The sequence below is a fragment of the Meleagris gallopavo genome, chromosome 5 (genome assembly GCF_905368555.1).
Source record: "Meleagris gallopavo chromosome 5, MGAL_WU_HG_1.1, whole genome shotgun sequence".
NCBI classification, from domain to species: domain Eukaryota; kingdom Metazoa; phylum Chordata; class Aves; order Galliformes; family Phasianidae; genus Meleagris; species Meleagris gallopavo.
The window spans coordinates 37982311-38001703 of record NC_139408.1 but is presented as its reverse complement, the minus strand read 5'-3'; the positions used below and the strand labels follow the sequence as shown (position 1 = coordinate 38001703).

The window sequence follows — 19393 nt, the reverse complement described above, 5'->3', positions numbered from 1 at the left end:
TCAAAAAAATGGAGGAAGGAGAAAGGGAAAGGAATCTGGAGAATCTGGATGCACAATGAACTTGAAAGAAGAAAAAAAAGCAACTCCCTTCACTTTATTAATGCCATCTCTCTTTATCTTTCCCCTATTGTTCTCCACAGTTCAGAAGAAATCGAAGTATACAAGAATATCCAACAAGTTGTACAATAATCTTTTCTTCAGAAAGAACTGCCAAAAACCTCACTTCTCAGTGAAACTGAAGCCACTAATGCCCTCATTTGATAGCCATTTTGAGAAATCTCTCCCCACTCCAGGAACAATACAAGTAAATTCATAAAGATGCATGTCAAATTAAACTTATTTTTAAATACACAAGTGGGAGCAGAAAAAAAACCCTTCACTTGGCAACGGAGTGGCAAGTTTAAAAAAAAAAAAAAACAGCATAATCTTTCACCATATTTTTCTCAGCTTTAACTATACATGAAGTTAGAGCAGTTGGCAACAGAACGTAGCTTGAAAGCTTGGATTCCCTTTCCACAAATTTCCACAGCTTAAAATATTAGTATTTCTTTTCAGTTTAACTGTAAGTTTCCTGGATTTAGCTCTTCTGCTTTGAAAATACTAACAATCCTATTATGTATTTGATTCTTAATCAAGACTTCATCATCTCCACCTTAACAATCACCTTTCAGCAGCATACTGAAAGCACCTGTTGGTAACACACTTTCAGCCAGGTCCTGGAAGACAAAGCATAGGCAGCAAGCTATTTCAGAAAGTCAGAGCTCCTTCAGTACTTTCAAGCAGTGCACAATTAGTCTCACTGCACTTCTGTTGTTGTCGGTGCTGTCAATTATGTACGTAATCAGAAACATGAGAATATCAACCCCTAGCAGATAACTTCTAAACAGCAGTTTGTTAACTTTCAAAGGCTTGCATTAACTTCCTTCTACAGAGACCATCCTGATTCATTAGTTGGTCTGAGTAGCATTCCCTAAGAAAGATGTTATCATAGGATTTACATTTCCATAGGAATTGATGATTCAGAAGAGATTCCAGTGTACTCGTATTGTACTGTACATAAATACAGGACTGGCAATAGCCCAAACCTCTTACAAGAAATCAGCACTTGCTTGGAATGGCAGAGCATTGCTATCGCTAGTTACAATTACCTTCAGCACTTCACAGTTCCTCAGCTTTTTATATAACACGTCACTGCACTTCTCTTCCAAAGCAGTAACAAGGCTAAAGTAACAGTGAAGTTAAGTAAACAGTAAAGTAACAAGGTAAAGTACCTGCTGCGCTTGGTCCCTCCAGGAAAGAGACTTGTATGCTACAGAATGTCTTGCTCCAACAAAAAATTAGAAATTTTTAGATACAGTAAGGTCGGAGGAACAGGCCAGTAAGATTGGAAAGCAGGAAAAATTCAGTGTTTGTAAAATCTTCTTGCAGAACTTCCTGAGACTAGAATAAGCTTTTATTAAGTCTTTCAGTCTTTCAGAGGATGATCAAGCTTCTGTCCATGTCATTAAAAAGCACCAGTAACCCTTTATAGACCCAAACCTTGAACATTTATCAACTAAAAGATAAGGGCCAAGATCCTATAAACAGTTTAAAAACTATATGGGAAGGTGTCACAGAAAGTAAAGGCCAAGTCTGATATTTTCCCTGTAACACAATTTACCATAAGCACATGTTGCAACATTCTGTACAAGCTGTTTTCCTAAGCACTAAAGGCTCCATGCCCAGGTATCTCATATTGCTATAATCCAGCCAAACAGTGATGAAGGCACAAATAACTGAAGCCAGGTCATCATCCGCCAGGATAGGACTGTTTCCTAGCCAAAGTATTACTGGTAGATGCTGCTATGTGGGAGCCTGCAGTCAGCCAGGAGTCCAAGAATACTCTGAAATTACAGGCCAATGTATCCACACAGAGAGGCGCATCTTCAGCCAAAGGAGGCTATTTTATCAAACAAAAATCTTCAAAGATGCCATCTTGTGCTCACTACCACCCCCCACCCCCTTCTTGCTCTGCTTCAGGTCACTCTCATTTTCCCCCTGTACCAATCCTGTCCAAGCCAGGAACTACACAAAATGCTTTGTGTTAAAGAAAGCCAACACTCGCTGTTCTGTATTGCTGGTAGGTAAACTTGTGTGTCCTGCGTGGTTCAACTGCTAAATTCGCACTGCTTTGAATTCTTAAAAAGAATTTTCCTGTAGGACTTGAAAAAGAAGAAAAAGAAAAAAAAGAAGAAAAAGAAAAAAAAAAAAGAAAAAGAAAAAAAAAAGAAAAAGAAAAAAAAAGAAAAAGAAAAAAAGACGAAAAAGAAAAAAAAGAAGAAAAAAAAGGTCTAGGAACAGTTGAATTTTCCACTACTAATTAGACAAAACTGTCACTTCAGCGCAGTGCAAGCAGATGTGCTATTTCTTCTATCTCATGTAAAATGTAAGTTCTTTCTGCTAAGAATATGAAATCTTACAGAGATGGTCAAAAACGGAATTTCTGCTGCTCTACATCCACCATCAAAAGGATATCTGCTTTGTTTTGGTTTGAACTCAAATTTGTTTTTTCCATAACACAATTTCTCAAGCACAAGTTTTCATTTGACAGTGGCTGTTGATGGGGGATGGGAACAGACAGAGGAAGAAGGAATAGTTCCCTACCACAGCACTAGCCTGGGTCACCTCTGTGCTATGTATTGTGGTGCTTTCACACTGACAGGTAGCTCAGCTCTACCATACCACTTTCTCCCAGCTGCTCTTACATTTTTTTCCTTTCTTAAATCTGCTCTCCCAGGGGTCCCTTCTGGAGCTGGCTCTGATCTGACATGGAGGAGCTAGCTGCTGTATTCTGCTCACAGAGGCCACCCCTGCAGCACACTGCTACCAAAACCTCGCCACATAAGCCCAATATGACATCACACACATGCTATTGCTCACAGATGTAACTGTATTCACTGCTCACACCAAACAAGTGAGAGAATCACTTTCAACAGCTTGTTTCCCTGGCCTTGCTACACTACCATTCTCTCAGACTCTTCCCTTCTGATGAATCTTGCTTTTTAAAAACCTGAGGAAAGAGATAAGTTAACAAAATTAAGGACACCTCCTAGCATGATATACAAGAGATTAGATTCCAACAGCTTCTAGACAGAACCATTCTGAGGGAGCTTCTTCCCCAAGACTGCAGCTGGAAACAAAAAAGGTTAAACTGAGGTTGACTGTGCGCTCTTCAGTTTCCACTCAAATTGCTGCCAGCAATCCAGCCTCCTGGGCAGAAGCAGCAGCAATCACATTACAAACAGCCCTTGCAGCCTTCACTCCTTCCACTGCACTTTCTCTTTCCTCAGGACAGAGTAGATCCCCTTCAATACTGAATTTAAAACCAGAATAGAAAAGCGGCGCTCATATACTCAACAGTTCTAACAGAACACACCTTCTTGCAACTCACCTGCCAGTCACAAAGGTACATGCCAGCTCAAGCCAAAGGCAAAAACTAGTCCCCTTTACCCGCAACTGCACAATGCTCACCTTCAACAAGAATGCATTTGCCTTCCCGTTGGCTGCATTTTCCACTGGACCACAGAAAGGGAAAGAGCAATCAAAAGCAAGCAGTGGCAGGATGGTAGTAGTGGCAGCAGCTAGTCTAACCAGCAGGAACAAACACACAAAGGGAGAAACCCTTACTAATACCTTCAGAGGAATCCAGGAAAATCTGCAGTCACCAGGTTAACACTAAATTACCCAGAGGTATCCCAGCCCTTTGCCTCCCTCTCACGCAACACACTTCCCTTGTCAAAAATCACCTTTGGTATTGAGATATTGAACCACTACTGCCCTCTCTTCCCACCATGTAGCCCACCTACTCCACAAGTGACGTGCACAATTTCTGCCCCTTGACCCAACAATCTAACACACACACCACAGAGCCTGCACTTACCTCCAAAAATTCCCAAATTCACCATACTACCCCAAAGTTTTACTTGCCCCAACTCTCATCCTTACACTGCCCTAGTATAAACAGCCTACCATTTAACTACCACTCATTCAGGCAGGAAACTACCTGAGGGGTTGCACATTGCTCTTATTCTCAGTACTCCTCCGGGAAGTGAACTGACCACAAGGTGAAGTTTGTCAGATGCAAGTCAATTTGCAAATACATAAACTGGATCATTAAATATTTACAGAAGCGGTTGCACGGGTTTGCATAAAACTTGGCAGCTCTGGAACGCTTGAGACATCTAGCCAGAGCCTGGGAAAGGAGGAGGAGAAGAGAAAAGACCCTGGAGTGGGAGAAAGGAAAGAATACTTAATCCCTTTTCTCTCAAACAAGTGCTATAGAAAAAGCACACATTACGACAGTCTTTTCCATGACTACACACAGAGCTCCTGCCTAAATGTCCTGGAAAAACACCAGTACAGTGTTTCTATAAGCACGCGCCTCACATTTTATACTTGGAGTCACTTCCTCAATCTATTTTTCCTCCCCTTCCCCCCTCGTCCTCCAGTAAATAGATTCTAGCTTCCCTGTTAGTATACTGGCTGCCATTTTGCTTAGGGAATAGGCCACACAGAAGTTTGTTTGCACCACTGGTTGCCTCATTCTCTCTACAGTTCTCATGAACTGCTGCTGAGGTCAGGACCAAAAGAACCAAGCATCCCTGAGGTAACTGTTCAACGGACAAGAACCCATAGAGAACATCACAATCTCTCATCAACAACATTATTTATTTAACAGCATCTATCTGATACATCAGTTAGGAAGAGAGCAAGAATAGACAGCACACCTTGCAAAAGATATATATTTAAAAAAAAAAAAAAAAAAGGGAGTTTCTCTCCTATGGCAGTTTCCCCAACCAAGATAGATAAAACGGTGCAAGGAGTTCTGTGTTAAAGAACAAGATCCAGGAGCAATCTTCCCAGAACAGGCAGGGAAAAGAAAAGACTTGGGGGTTTTGTGTTTTTTTTTTTTTTTGTTTGTTTTGTTTTGATGATTTTAAAAAATATGTTCAGAACAAATTTGTGAGTTTCAATGCACACACTGTCCTTAGCAGGTTTGTTGAACCAAAGAAACGTAACGTATCATTTCAAGGGTGACCGTGCACTAATGAGGTTGCCCAGAGAGGTTGTAGAGTCCCTATGCATAGAGATGCTTAATGCTCAGATGGTTCTGAGCAACGAGATCTGAGTGGCCCCACTTGCACAAGGGATTTAGACTAGATGATAACCAGTCTTCCAATCTTGACCACACTGACAAAATGGCACCTGAGATGGAAGTACGGAACTGAATTACTCCATGAGGAAAAAAATTGAACCCACTGACATTCATTGATGCTTGCTGAACATCTGTTGAGACCAAAGAGTGGATGTGAACATAGTAGACAGTGGGTGGTGTGTTTCAGCTGTGGCAACAGCAAGTCACCTCCTCTGGTGCAGATTTTTACAAGCGCAGCATACAGGCTCTTCTTCATCACTGGGAAAAATGCAGGACTAATGGCAGCAACTATGTTGAAAAATAGAGCAAATTCTCAGCTACAAAATACTATGAAGTAGTGCTCTTTGTATCTGTTGTAGTTTCCACATGAATAAATAGAAGACATTACTTTTGGAGCAAGCTATGTATATACATGCATATGCAGTATATATACACATAAACGTACAAACACAATATGTATTTTTATGTTAAAGTAATGTTACATATATATTGATTACACACCCCCACTGCGTTACAAACAGTGGCAGCTTTATGCTCAAATACTTAATTTTACACAAGCAAATTTAAGGTAAACAACAATCTAAAATGAGCTAACGGGTGTGTGTATACATACGATTTTCTCAATAAAAATGTACTATCAACTATGTGCAGATGGATCTATCCTTCCCTTCGGTCATTCAAACCCTGCTTCTCTTAACAGAAGGAAGGAAGCAGTAGAAGCCCTCCAGTCTGTATGCACTAACTCACTGGCCCAAAGCTCAGAGGAGGTGCCTAATGAAACACTGCTCCACAGCTTCCATGCAAGGTGATGTCTATCTAAGTGGTTGCAGTTTACTCCCAAGTGCCCATGTAGAAACAAAATGCATTCTTCCAGCTGCAGAGGTCTGACAGGAGTTACTGCAAGGAGGGGATCAGGCTGTGCAGCACACTCTGATCTAAGCACAGCCTGTGAGGTAATGTGAATTTCTTGGCTCATAGCAAACACCTGAATTCCTTGGAAACCACAGGAATCCAGCACAGAAAAGGTAAATATCCCAGTGGAGCCAGTGCTAATTAGGAAGCCAGGCTACCGAAGGAGGGGTTCTGTCATGGGGTGGTGGGAGCTCAGGCAGCAGGAAGGCTGCTCATGACAGCACTGGGAAGCCCAGCTGCGATGAGTGTCTCAAGTCACCCTGGAAGGTTTCCTCCCCAGCTGCTGCTCCTTGGAGGCCTTTGCAAGAAGGCTTGGTTTTCAGCTCAGTGTTGCTTTTTTTTTTATTATTATTATTATTTCCTGATCTATTTTTTCAGTTTCAGTGTAAACATGACTAACAAATTCCCACTGGATTAATGCCCTTCAAGCCACTTAGGCTCTGAAGTGCATCAAATCTTGCAGCTTAGGCAAGAAAGAGGCTACGGAGAAGTATCCTGAAAACAGAGACATTTCACTATGAACTACTACCATGTGTCAAGGCCCACTCTTTCAGCAGGCACTAAGCAAGACAGGATCAGACTCCTTTCCATCTCACATGGAGATATCTAGGAAAAGGGGAAAAAATCACATGGGAGACTGAGAAGCACCTCACCCCTAGTTGGTAACATGGGCAAGGAGCAGCCCGTACTGTTGGAGGGAGCACTCCCCACATCCTCTTCACTTCAAGCACAATAGGCTTGCTATTCTTTGAAGTATGCCCCTCCAAAAAACCACACAATCCACCAATTCAACAGCTGCCATAAGAACAGCCTTGGGGCTTCCACCTGCTAATGACCATGTAACTATTCCTTGGGTATGGTGAGTCAACTTTAAAAGCATTTTCTGAGGTCAGCCTCTAATTAAGACTCTAGTTTATTAACACTTCACTTCCTATTCATACTAGAATTTAAAAGGTACAGCAATAAATATATTTTATCACATATTTTAAGAAGTCAGACAAAACAACAGATTTTTAACATAAGATCAGATGATTGAGTTATACACTTGGGCAAACCTGGACTAAGCTTATCAAGAGTATCATTCATTCTAGAATATATGCTTCAGCTGGTCAATTCAAATCTATAGCTTCAATGCAATGCAGAGTTCTCCAGGCTGCCAAACACAGATGATCAATTTAGATGATGGCAAGACCAGAAAGGTTATATTGTAATGAAAAACTGAAACACAGAACCCATTCATGCTACCCTTCCTAATAAGTCTCCAGAAGTCTGATATCTGATGATTATCTAAGATTACGTAGTAAGTACTGCTTATTCTGTGAGGGAGAAAGTAGGTAGGTTGCTACAAAAGGAAGCTGACATGGGCACTGGCAATATGCTTCCAGAAGATAAAGGACAAGAAGTTCTACAGTCAACATCTGCCAAAAAAACTGCCTTGAAAAAGAGAACTTAAACCACAACAAATCAAGCTGTTATTCAGTATTTCAAGTACAAATCAACCAGCAAGAGCTGAAAGCTTTGCTATGTATCTCTGAATATATAGCCTTCATATCTCCTTCAAAGGAAATTTTCACTCTTTCACAGTCATCCAGGCTGTATCCATAGCCCCTTTCTTCTTCTTGGCATTGAGGCCTCATGTTCCTGTCTAGATCACAACTTGCAAGTCTAGCTATGCCAAGAGAAGCCAAGCCTAGGGAAGTATCTAGCTAAATATCAAATCACAAACATACAATATCAAATCTGTCCCTTTGCAAAAAGATCATGCATCTTATGATTCCGATAGCACTTCTTTTCTAGTAGAGGTTCCAATAGTAGTCAGTACTTCAGTTCCTGAAGTAGTCAGGTTCCTCTCATGTTAGAAATATGCAAAGCCTAAGACTGGAGGGAAATATTACCTCTCAGACAAGCTAGAAGAAGGAAATAGGGGGAAAAAAAGAGAGCATTTCAGAAGAGTAACCCAGAAAATGCCACTCCAACTACACTTCAATGACTACCTATGCTTTCAGAAAGCAAAGACCATATTCACTATTGCAGGTCCCTAAAACAGATTGCTTTGTTCTGTTGGTGGGTTGCCCCTCAGATTCCTTTAATGCTGCCTTTTATATGAGGCCCATTACCTCCCTGTTCTCTGCTACATATTACTCTTTCAAGCACTGCTTTTTTCTGAGTAGAAAGTAGCAACTAGGTTCTTCTCCCAAAGGTTAAGGCATTTCCGCCCCCTCCTCACAGAAATTTTGTCCCAGCCTTAAACCAAAGCATTACACCACATGAGGCAATAAAGGGGTCTCCCCCAGCACTTAACACCACAGTGTTAAATGGTAGGCCAAGTGCTAAACAGGAAGCCAAAATCCAGTAGCACAGAGATCTTCACCTCCCACCAAGAATCTGAATTTGGAAATCCAAAGGATGGGAAAAATCCAAATCACTAAAATTGAAGACCACTAGTGCCACCTGCAGGACACACAGAACAGCCCACATCAAGTTTCCTGTTGGGAAAAAGGCATTTTTGGCAGATAAGCCTTCCTCCTCGGAATCTTCATTACCTTTCTTAAATTCAAAAGAAAGTTGACCTCTACCAGGGAAAGGATGATAAATTAGCTAAGTTAAAACATTTGATAGTGTAGAAAATACAAATGCTGACATAAAATTTAAAATACAATTTGAAAGTATTTAAGATTGCAAAGATCAACAGGTTTCTAAATGTTTTTTAATTTATCATTATATAGAAACTGAAAAGGTTTCTCTTCACCTTATATGCTCCTATACCGAGAGAATGAAGAAGGGGCATGAAGAGTACAAAATGGATTCAAGAAGAATCTCATCTTTAGAATCAATACTTCAATAATGGTGTGTGGCCATTCCACTATCTAAAGTTGAAAATCTGCTTTATTACTTCCTTATGTAATAAAATCCCTCACTAAAGACCCCCTAATCTATATAAAGAAAGCTCACTAGACAAAGTGCAATGAAATATAACATACTTAAAAATTTTTTTGCAGAATGCCAGAAGTAGCACTTCCCTCTCTTATTTGCCACTAGTTCAGAATTAGAGAAGGAAGCCAACATGTGTGTTGATCAGAGTGCATGTACACTGAGGAAATAACAAACCTCCCCTACCTGGCCAATCCTTCCTCATAGAGATAGATGACAAGTGGATCATAGGATGTAACCAGAACATACAGGCGCACATCAAATTTGAAATCTGAAATGAAGTTGTCAGAAGTCAGTGACTGCAAATACCTTTCATATATCATAACCAGTTGAGAAAATACAACAGACTTTAAAAGCAATGGGAGGAATAAACCATTACCTGCTGCTGACATATGATGCTTGAAGCCTTTCTAACTGAAAAGCTTCCCAATTTCAAGGAATTTTCCATTTACTTTTTTTTTTTTTCTCCTCCTGGTACTAGCGTAAGATAGACGACTCAATCAACTAAATTCCTGCAAAGGTTGCAGAGCTCTTCAGTTCCTAGAAAGAAGAGTGCATGAAAGCAAGAGCAATTCTGAAGCATACTCACCATCTATGAGCAGGGGGTTGCTGATGTAACGAGAAACCAGGATGTTGTCTTCCAATACAATCTGATTTGGCTACAAAAGAATAGAGAATCCAAGAGTGAGAAAATCAGGAGGCTCAACGAGTAACAAGATCACAAGATCAAACCTACCAATTTTCCTTCCAGCTTCCACCTCCTAAAACCACTTTGTATCAAGTGTTATGTCAGAGGGTGGGATAATACGACCATAAACACCTCCCCTCACAAAACAACAATGAAAAACCAACAGTCAGTCACAAAACACTTTCAGTAATGAGATCCTAACAAGAAGCCTGAGAATGATTACATTAAAAAGACCACCGAATCTCCCAGTGAAGTACTCCTTAGAGTGAACTGCAGGTTTAACAGCCCCATGGCAAAATAACATAAAAGAGGCAAGAGAAAGAAAATGAGAAATGCCTGCTGTTGTCTGTTTCCTAAGCACTTAAGCAGACACATAGAGGAGGGATTTACTTACAAGGCTCAGGAAAGAATGTTACTATCACTAGTGAAAGTGTCACAGGTGAAGAAAATGACTCCTCAGCTTGTGATCTTTATGACTAGTATCCAAGCCTTTTGACTGCATGAGTAGATAGCTTCTACTGAGGGTCAGTTCATAACAGGGACTCAGTACGAAAAAGAAGCTACCCTTGTAGGTAAGAACAGAAAGCTCTATATACAATAAAAATACATCACAAAGTCATGGGACCTGTTGAAAGACTTGTACAAAGCAAGGAGTAAAAGCTTTATCTCCTTGTAACCAGTTATACCTACTCATGGTAACAATTTCTTATAAAACAGTTTCCAAGAGAGAACCCCATCACCCTGGCTTTATTCAGTTTTGCAGGTACTCAGCTTTATCAGTGTAAGGAGTAGGCAACTTAGGTATATATATATATATGCATCCCAATAATACAAAGGAACAAACTCAAATTCCCTCAGCACATCCCAAAAATGACAGTATGTTTACTACGGACCAGAGAAACTGAGAGTTTTGTTTGTTTTAAAAAAAAAAGCCACTGTGATAAGATTCTAGAAGACACTCCCTTAATGGAATCACAGTGAAGGAAAATGAAACCTTTGGGCTAAGCTAGCTGAAATGTTTCTGGAACAGATTTACACAAAGGGAGACTGATCCCAGAAGGGTCTTTTTCCCAATTCATGGCTAACTGCCATAAAAGCCTGAGCTCATTCTTCTCTTTCAAGCAAAGAAAAAGCTGAGTGCAGCTCTGGAAATACTTACTTCATACACTTGGCAAATTATTCTTTTATTTTATGGGAAGGGATCCAGGTAGAGAACAGATGAAGCAGCATGACCCCTTCTGTGCAGGGGAGGCTAAGTGAGTGAAGTGAAAACAAAATAACTCACCAGTCAGTTTTGCTGCTGTGAATATTTATTGGAATATCCTCGTGTATTCTGGCTCCTACCCAGATATATTTGTTACCTATGACAGCCTAACCCCTGCAAAGTCCCAAAAAGGCAACGTAACACTATGACCAACATACCGAATTCAAAGAATAATCCTCTTTACATCTCAATTAAGGTACACTGGCATTCAGGTAACAAAACTCTTAAGACTGATACACATCTTACTGAGTCACATATGGCTTCATCTTAGCTGGTCTTTTCCAGGGTTAAGAAGAGGACACTTTTTGAGGACTGTTTAGGTTGCAAAGGGCAAATAACCAAAGAGATTTCTGGGAATCTTCCTAAAGTCAGCCCACTGTCAGACACAAAAGAAAGTATGAAGACACAAAAGAAAGTATGAAGACACAAAAGAAGTATGAAGACACAAAAGAAAGTATGAAGACACAAAAGAAAGTATGAAGACACAAAAGAAAGTATGAAGACACAAAAGAAAGTATGAAGACACAAAAGAAAGTATGAAGACACAAAAGAAAGTATGAAGACACAAAAGAAAGTATGAAGACACAAAAGAAAGTATGAAGACACAAAAGAAAGTATGAAGACACAAAAGAAAGTATGAAGACACAAAAGAAAGTATGAAGACACAAAAGAAAGTATGAAGACACAAAAGAAAGTATGAAGACACAAAAGAAAGTATGAAGACACAAAAGAAAGTATGAAGACACAAAAGAAAGTATGAAGACACAAAAGAAAGTATGAAGACACAAAAGAAAGTATGAAGACACAAAAGAAAGTATGAAGACACAAAAGAAAGTATGAAGACACAAAAGAAAGTATGAAGACACAAAAGAAAGTATGAAGACACAAAAGAAAGTATGAAGCAGCACAGTTTCCATACTGTCTCAGAAAATATGAACTCGCTGCTAGTAAGCCAAGACTCAAAAGCACCATACAAGCTGCAAGGTAAGTGCAGAGTACAAAGAAATAGTTTGCTTTTGGTTACACAAAGGCCAGGACAAGCTATGCCAGCTGCTCTGGACTGTTAAACTGCGCATTAACGCACTGTTGAAATCCAGAGCATGGCCATTGTCTGCTTAGCTGTTTCCATGCCCCTCATATGGAAGCTGACACAGTTTTGTAGACAACGTTACTGAAAAGTGGTGGTGATGCACTGGAATGTGTTGCCCAGAGAGGTTGTGGATGCCCCATTCCTGGAGGCATTCAAGGCCAGGCTGGATGTGGCTCTGGGCAGCCTGGTTTAGCGACTGGTGACCCTGCCCACAGCAGGGGGGTTGAAACTAGATGATCTTTGAGATTCTTTCCAACCCAAGTCATTCCATGAATGACTCTATGAAAAACAATCCTTTTGGTAAGTACTTACATTGTTTATCAGGTAGACACCTCGACCCCTGGAAGAGGCTACAGGCTTCACTATCCATGGGCCTCTGTCTTTAGAATAGGTACCTGGTTAGAAGAAAACAGCATAAGTCTGAAACACCTTCCATTTGGCTTATTTACAGAGGAGTAAGAATGTTGCCTTCAACATGAGACTTTGAGAACTCCAGGAGGAGATCAATCTACTTTATTTTTACGCCTTAGGAATCACTGCAATTATTACTGACACTCTTCCTGCTCTGACAATACTCTTCTCTCTGCCCTGTAACTCATTTGTCATTTCTCTTCTGTACTCCCAGACACTAGTCAGGGATGCTATGAAGCCGATCATCAACACTGTGAACAAAGAAAACCAATTCTGGAGCCCTAACCCTCAATCAGCTTCTTGAGAACTTACACTGGCATGGAATAGGCAGCAGAGTAAAAACAATACAAAGAAATCACGTGAGATTTTCAACTGCCTTTCCACTCTCATCAACCACTGAAATGATCAACAAACTAGAATACTCAAGAGTAATACCCCTCCCCCTAGCTAGTTACTTTGCTTTAGGTCTGGGTATCACTAGCAATTCTTAACTTACTGCAGAACTCCTGGTACTCTGCTGGGAGAATAAAGGTCTGAGGTAAGATATGGAACGTCTTGAATCCATGGGACAGCTGCATACGACTGACATTCTTGTAAAGTCTGTCCTTTCGTGTCAGTTCATATGACCTGAAGATCCAGAACAAGAAACTTGTTATTTTTTCCCCAGAATAAAAGATAACAAAACAAGAAACAAATCAAAAAAAAACCAGACACACTGCAACAGCCTGTTACTAACACATCTGCATTCCTGTCATAGGCCTCCACCTTAAATTACAGCTACTCTTCTGTTTTACTTTCTCTATTCTATGGATGTATTAATAACCATTCTCATCTGTAGTGCCTCTAGCTATGCTCAAAAGGGAATGAAGCAAATAGTTACAATGGTGTTTGTAAACTTGTTTGTAAATCAGTGGCGTATAACTACAACTAAGAACTCCATGCTCCCAAACACTTTACTTTTCTCATCAAGTAGAGAGGATTGGAGAATAAATCAATATTTAGGCTATAGACATGCACTTAAAACTCACATATCTCACTCAAATTCCCAGAATGAAAACAGCATGTGGCACAAGTTCAGACTGCTGGGACTTTAAAGTATGATAAATACCTTTATCTTAAAAAAAAAAAAAAAAAAAAAAAGCTATGCTCACATTACTACAAACCGTGACAAAGACATTCAACAAAATCTGTTATCAAGACCTTACCTGGGAAAATGATTCACTTTCTGAATATCTGTAAGGGAACGCAGCAGGTAGGGCTTCAAGTGTGATCCTGTCCACATGAGATTATAATCGCTGCTATTAGGGTGTACCTAAGAAAGGGCAACACAAGAAACCCACACATAAAAACCATGGAAATAGTGAGAAGAACCACTGTTTGTCCTATAGACTGTGTCCTTGCATCTGTGGGACCAGAGCCATTCCAGTTTAAGACAGTTTCCTCTACCCACCTATAGAATTGGGTATTAGCCAGATTCTTGTCCTAAGCTACTATACAGTGATGTGAGAAAATAAACATACTGGTTTTTTTTAAACAGGCTTGTAATTCTGTTCTTTTTATAGACTGTCTAAATCCAATTTATAAAGCACTTCGGATTTCTCCAGGAAACCTGAAAGATCAAATTTCCCAACTTTGCTTTATTCAGTAGAAAAACTACCATCCAAAGGTTCTCTCAAATTGTCATAAGCTGCAGACAGGACATTCTGAGCAAGGCAGGTGCTAGGAGACAAATATAAAACACTACAAGAACACTTGTTAGCTTGTAAAGGTTGAGAGGCAAAAGTTATCAGATCTTCCTAAAGGTATGAGGCAGTGCTCTAAAGCAAGAAGAGAAACACACAATCTTGATATCCCTTTTCTCACTGATTTTGCAGACTTCACAACATATTTCCTATCTGACTGACAAAACACAAAGGGCAGTGGTAGAAAGGGGGGGGGAAACAAACCATCACTGAGAGGCTTCACAAGAATCTTCCTTGTTATAACTTGACGTAGAAACAAATATATATTCACACACGTTCCAGCCCAGCACTCACCTCATGGAATCCATGTGCAGTCAGTATGCTTCGGACCAGGCGGCTGTCCGTTCGTACAATCTTATAGGACAAGTGATAACGTTCTTAACAGGGAAAAAGACACAATATTAGAGTCTGCACCTAGAAAAAATTAACTGAAGTTACCTACACTACCAAGAAATAAAGAAGAGCACGATAGGGCTTAGTACAGCTGCACTTAATCTACAGTGAAGCATCCACACAGTAGCTGCATGTAGCAGGCAAAGAGTGGGGGGAAATGCCTGTATATCTCTTGAGACATTAACTCTGTGGCACTGAAGTAATTTACACCTGTCCACAGGTATAACACTACTGTGTCACTGAACCCCATTGTACCAAAATGAAAACCATGCTAACAAGTGCACAGATCTATGTATTGGGGTGAGGGTTTTTTTTGCTGCTGTGTTGGTTTGTTTTTTTTTCCTCCTTTTCTTTTTTAAACAGCTCTTCTGCTTTATAACACTCCAAAGAATGATTTCTTCTCAGCTGAAGACTGGTATCCCCAGCTGAAAGCACTCAAGCTATCTACCCCTCATTGATGTGGCTAGCTTTTAAGACCTAAGAAGTGGCCATATAAGACCAAAACAAAACACTACGAGATTTTGTTCATGTATCGTTAAACTGTGTTCATCTTCCAATACATAACTGGGGAAAAATAGTAAGAAATAAATAAGGCAAGTGTTAGGTGAAAAAAATAACTTAAATAGAAAAATCATAAAAACAAACTCAGTAAGCAGCACTGGAGCATAAGATACACCAAAAGCTGTAGTACAAAAGGATTTGTTAATCCATAAATGAGTGCGAAGAAAGTAGAGGCAGAAATCACAGAACTAGAACAGAATCACTTGAAAAAGGTACTTTACAAATGACTTCAAACCAGGAACAGAAAGATGAATGTTAGATAAAGCCTCGGGAAACAAGTTCTACCAATAAAGATAAGTCTAAAGAAAAGAGTAGAAGTATCATCCAGGACTGGATAAAGCTCTAAAGGAAACGTAAGAAGTTGTGCTATCCCATAGTAAACTTGTTCAATTGGAAAAAAAAAAAAAAAAAAAAAAAAAAAAAAAAAAGACCCACGGCCTGAGGAAAAGCAGAAAGATACTAGACTTCAATTAGAATACAAAGTACAATCACCTTCAGTTTCTGCCACCACCAAGCATGTTTGTAACTCACATCAAAAAGATCAGGAGTTTCTACACACAAGTCACCTCCACCCCTTACCCAAAGGAGCCAGGAGCACTTCTAATCAGCTAGGACATTAGAAATGAGTGCACCAATTATCAAAGAAAGGGAGAAGCAAGAGAAGAAAGAGGTGTCAGCATCAAAAAACCTGGGAGAATTTTCAGTTTTCCCTAACTCAGCACATCTAGAATGAGTTCCCAGCTGCACACACCCACCAGTACTAACTCTCACAATCTGGAGCAACTCTTTATAATAACTTTGCCTTATATAGAAGCTCTTCCTTATTTGACACTAGACAGGTTTGGTCTCCTGATGGCAGAGCTGCTACAACAGCAATCATAGACTTACAGCCTTACTCAAACTTGCCAGCCTCTGAGGCACAGACTTGCTATTAAAGCTTACTACTGTTATTATCACGGGAGGTGGTAATTTGGAGGGGAGGTGGGGGGGTGGAGACTCTCATTTCCTGATGAAGCCCTCATAAAACTCACATAATCACATAAATCAATCAGGATTGATTTTAAGTTCTCAGCAATCAATCAGTCAGTTTATCTTATGGCCATAAGTGGCACAACCTTCAAATATGATTTGCAACCAAGCGGTTCCAACTCAAACTCATCAGAAAGGCAAAAATAGGCACATAGCACAATCTAAATATACAGTAAACATTTGCTGACCAACCAAGCATTTCTGAATGTCTCAGTGCTCAGAGACAATAAGATTAGAAGTCCGTGCCTAGCATGCCCGCTTCCCTACAAAGAGAGGGAACATCCAGGTAAGAGATTTTCTGCTTCACACCTTCAGGCCAAAAGCCATTAAATTGCTGCACCCACCTCCAATCAGGCGGAGGTAGCTGTCGTTTGTCAGAATGGCATCAGCATGAAACACGAAGATGGGGATCCGCCTGCAGCCGCCACCAGTCCACCTGATGCACGGATGATCCCTAAAACAGCAAGATAGTTAGCACTAGCAGATGCTGAACCTCACACGCACACAGTGGTTACCGCGATGATGCAGCAGTTCTCCATACTTGCCCACGCTTGCCCGGCTAGCCCACAGGCAGGACACGCAGACAGGCACACGCTAAGCACTCCGGTGTACTCAGCTATAAAATGAATCTTCTAAATCACCCTCTCCATAGGTAGCTCGTGCCATTTTAAATGGGAATTTTGCTTAATTTATATTGATTTTATTGAGTACGATGTGGAAGAAGCTTCACAGATTTCCACAGCAACATGTTCTCTTGAATTAAAGTCTGAGAACGAGATCTATAGTTCAGGACAGACTATAATTACTGATATCCACACAGTCAAACATTACAATGCCAATTCCAGTCTCCGATTTAAAAAAATTATGCAAATCTGAGCATACTTCCTGCTTGTAATCAGAGACTCTGAGAGGAGCAAAAGGGCACTCGTGTAGAATTTGACAGACTGGAAGAGATTTGGCTCCACACGATCCATGAATTTGTTGGTCCCTCCTTTTTAAATTTCTGCCAAATGCAGTGACATGCAAGCCCAGAATTTAACAACGATGCTCCCGGCCAGCCATTCAAGTCAGCTACAGCTTGCTACACAGGGATCTGTTCTGCCCAAAAGATTGAGTCTGTGTTGGAAACTATCATGTCCTCATTAAGGACATGCATACTGAAAGTTAAAATTAATTATATAAAAGCCTAAGATGACAGAAAGCAAACTCATCAACCTGCTGAAGCAGATAAAGCTTCATGTTACTTCCTGCTCATAGAAACAGAGCCATAAAAAAGTTAACAGGAAACCGAAACAGAGGGGCTGGGGAGATACCTATGTCTATCTACACAGATAAAAAGAAACTGAAAGACCGGCACGATGCTAGACAGACGTATTTGGCATTTGAACACGCAAGATTATTGTCATCAAAGGTTTGGAGACACTACAGAAGACAAAACACATCCTTCACTTACAATGCAGGAACAGAGATAAAGGACAACTTCCTGATGCTGTGACAAAATAAATCTTCTTCAGCGTAACCTTGATCCTCTTTACCAAGTTACCCCCTGACAAACCAAGTTTACAACCCCACCAGCTGCTTCTGCTACTTTCAGAAATAACTGAAGGTATGCAGTTAGCTATTCTGACTGGAAGACAGGAGGAATCCAGAATTCACACTGCAGAACAGAGCCTTATGTAAGTGGGAAATGAGCTGAGGCAACAGAAGGGGACTTTACGTTAAGCCTGCCCTGAGGATTTGCAGTAAGGCTACCAAGGCTCAAGCAGTCTTCCAGGTGACAGTCATTCATTCCTAGCGTGACACTTAGTCACTTCATGCAGACACATTCTAGTCAAAGGCAGTTGTTGAGCTATTCATCCATAAGAGTCTGGCAATCCCAAGCCAACTACTTAGAATAAAGTGATATCTCTCTACAAGGGCAGTAAGGCACTGCTGTTTGCAGCTGGACACTAGGTCACAATATGTAATAAAAAGAAAACAAACAAGACATACTAAAGTAGGTGAGCTGAAGCAGAAATGGGATTTCACTTTGAGAAAGAAGAAGAGAGCAATTCCTTCCCAAGTAAAAATAAAAACAGACATACACTAGACATTAATAGGGGCCCCAGAAGCTAAGCAGAAATATTAAAGCTCTCACAAGACAGTTTTTAAAAAATGGCACATAACATCGTGTTTCAGTCCACTGCGAAATACGTTTCCCTTCTCTAAATGGAATTAAAAACTAAACAAACAAAGAAGGGCACAACATCCATCATTTTCTTATGTATCATCAAGGAATTTCCCAGCTCAGGAGCATGACAGAAGGATATCAAAGAAATCAGAACGTTTAGAGCAGCCCAGCTGCACGCCAGCTCTGAAGAACGTGGTGCTTTCAGGCTCTAAACGTATGCTGCCTGCCCACAGCCCATAGACACGACCAGAACCAACAAGCTCCTCCACAGGTAGGACCAAGGGGAAGGAACACAGCAAGAGCTAAGAATGAGTTTGTTCCCCACTTACTGCAGCTCGTCTCCAGCATCTTCCTCCTCTTCCTCCTCCTCCGAGGACGAGCCGCTTTCCTCCAGTCCCCGAGCCATGCCCGCCGGCATCTCCTCCGGGCGCTCTCATGCAGCCGGCTCGGCGGCCTCAGAGATCCCTCCTACAGATCCCAGGGATGTGACAGGCTGTTACCTGCAACACGAATTAACGCCCTGAGCGCGCAGCCGGGCCGGGCAGCGAGAGCCGAGTGCCGCACAGCTCCAGCCGGGCCGCACGGCCCGGGCGCTCCCGGCCCGCGCCCACCAGCCCCCCCCAGCCCCGCAGCCTCGCCCCAGAGACGCGCCCCGCCCGTTCCGCGCATTCCCCACGCTCCAACGGCCCTCCGGGCTGGAAGCAGCCCCCGGGGCTGCCACACCCGATGGGGCGGTCGAGCCCCGGCCTGCCCAGCAGCCTCAGAAGAGGCGCCCCGAGAGCCGCCTCTCCGGCCCCGGCGCCGCGGGGCCGGCTTCCCGCGCGCCGTACCCGCTTCTTCATAGCCCCATCGGCACGGCCCGATCCGGTGGCCACTCCCGCCGCTTCCCCGTTACTACAACAACCGGCGGCGGCCGGCCCCGCCCCGCCCTCACTGCGCGTGCGCCTCCGGCGTCGTCCCTCCCGCTCCAGCGCGCACGCGCGGCGCTTCCGCCACCCCGACCGACCG

At 41.6% G+C, this 19393-nt stretch overlaps 1 protein-coding gene across 8 annotated transcripts in view; it reads right to left on the bottom strand.

The window, feature by feature from the left end:
• Window positions 1-19364, bottom strand: part of TTLL5 (tubulin tyrosine ligase like 5) — a 121634-nt gene extending 102270 nt beyond the window's left edge. For 4 of the 8 annotated variants that reach the window (XR_014883661.1, XR_014883662.1, XR_014883663.1 and 1 more), the window contains exons 1-9: window positions 19216-19364; window positions 18715-18885; window positions 16560-16669; window positions 14527-14609; window positions 13696-13802; window positions 12987-13117; window positions 12392-12474; window positions 9627-9696; window positions 9224-9308 (exon numbers count right to left, since the gene is read on the bottom strand). Coding sequence is in view for 5 of the 8 variants with exons in the window: in XM_085225344.1 (XP_085081470.1) it covers window positions 9224-9308; window positions 9627-9696; window positions 12392-12474; window positions 12987-13117; window positions 13696-13802; window positions 14527-14609; window positions 16560-16669; window positions 18715-18803 (758 nt within the window). In the remaining 3 variants the exon portion in view is untranslated. The remainder of the gene's footprint in view (window positions 1-9223; window positions 9309-9626; window positions 9697-12391; window positions 12475-12986; window positions 13118-13695; window positions 13803-14526; window positions 14610-16559; window positions 16670-18714; window positions 18886-19215) is intronic. The other 4 variants (XM_085225340.1, XM_085225342.1, XM_085225341.1 and 1 more) reach the window with 1 other exon arrangement.
• Window positions 19365-19393: the final 29 nt, after the last annotated feature.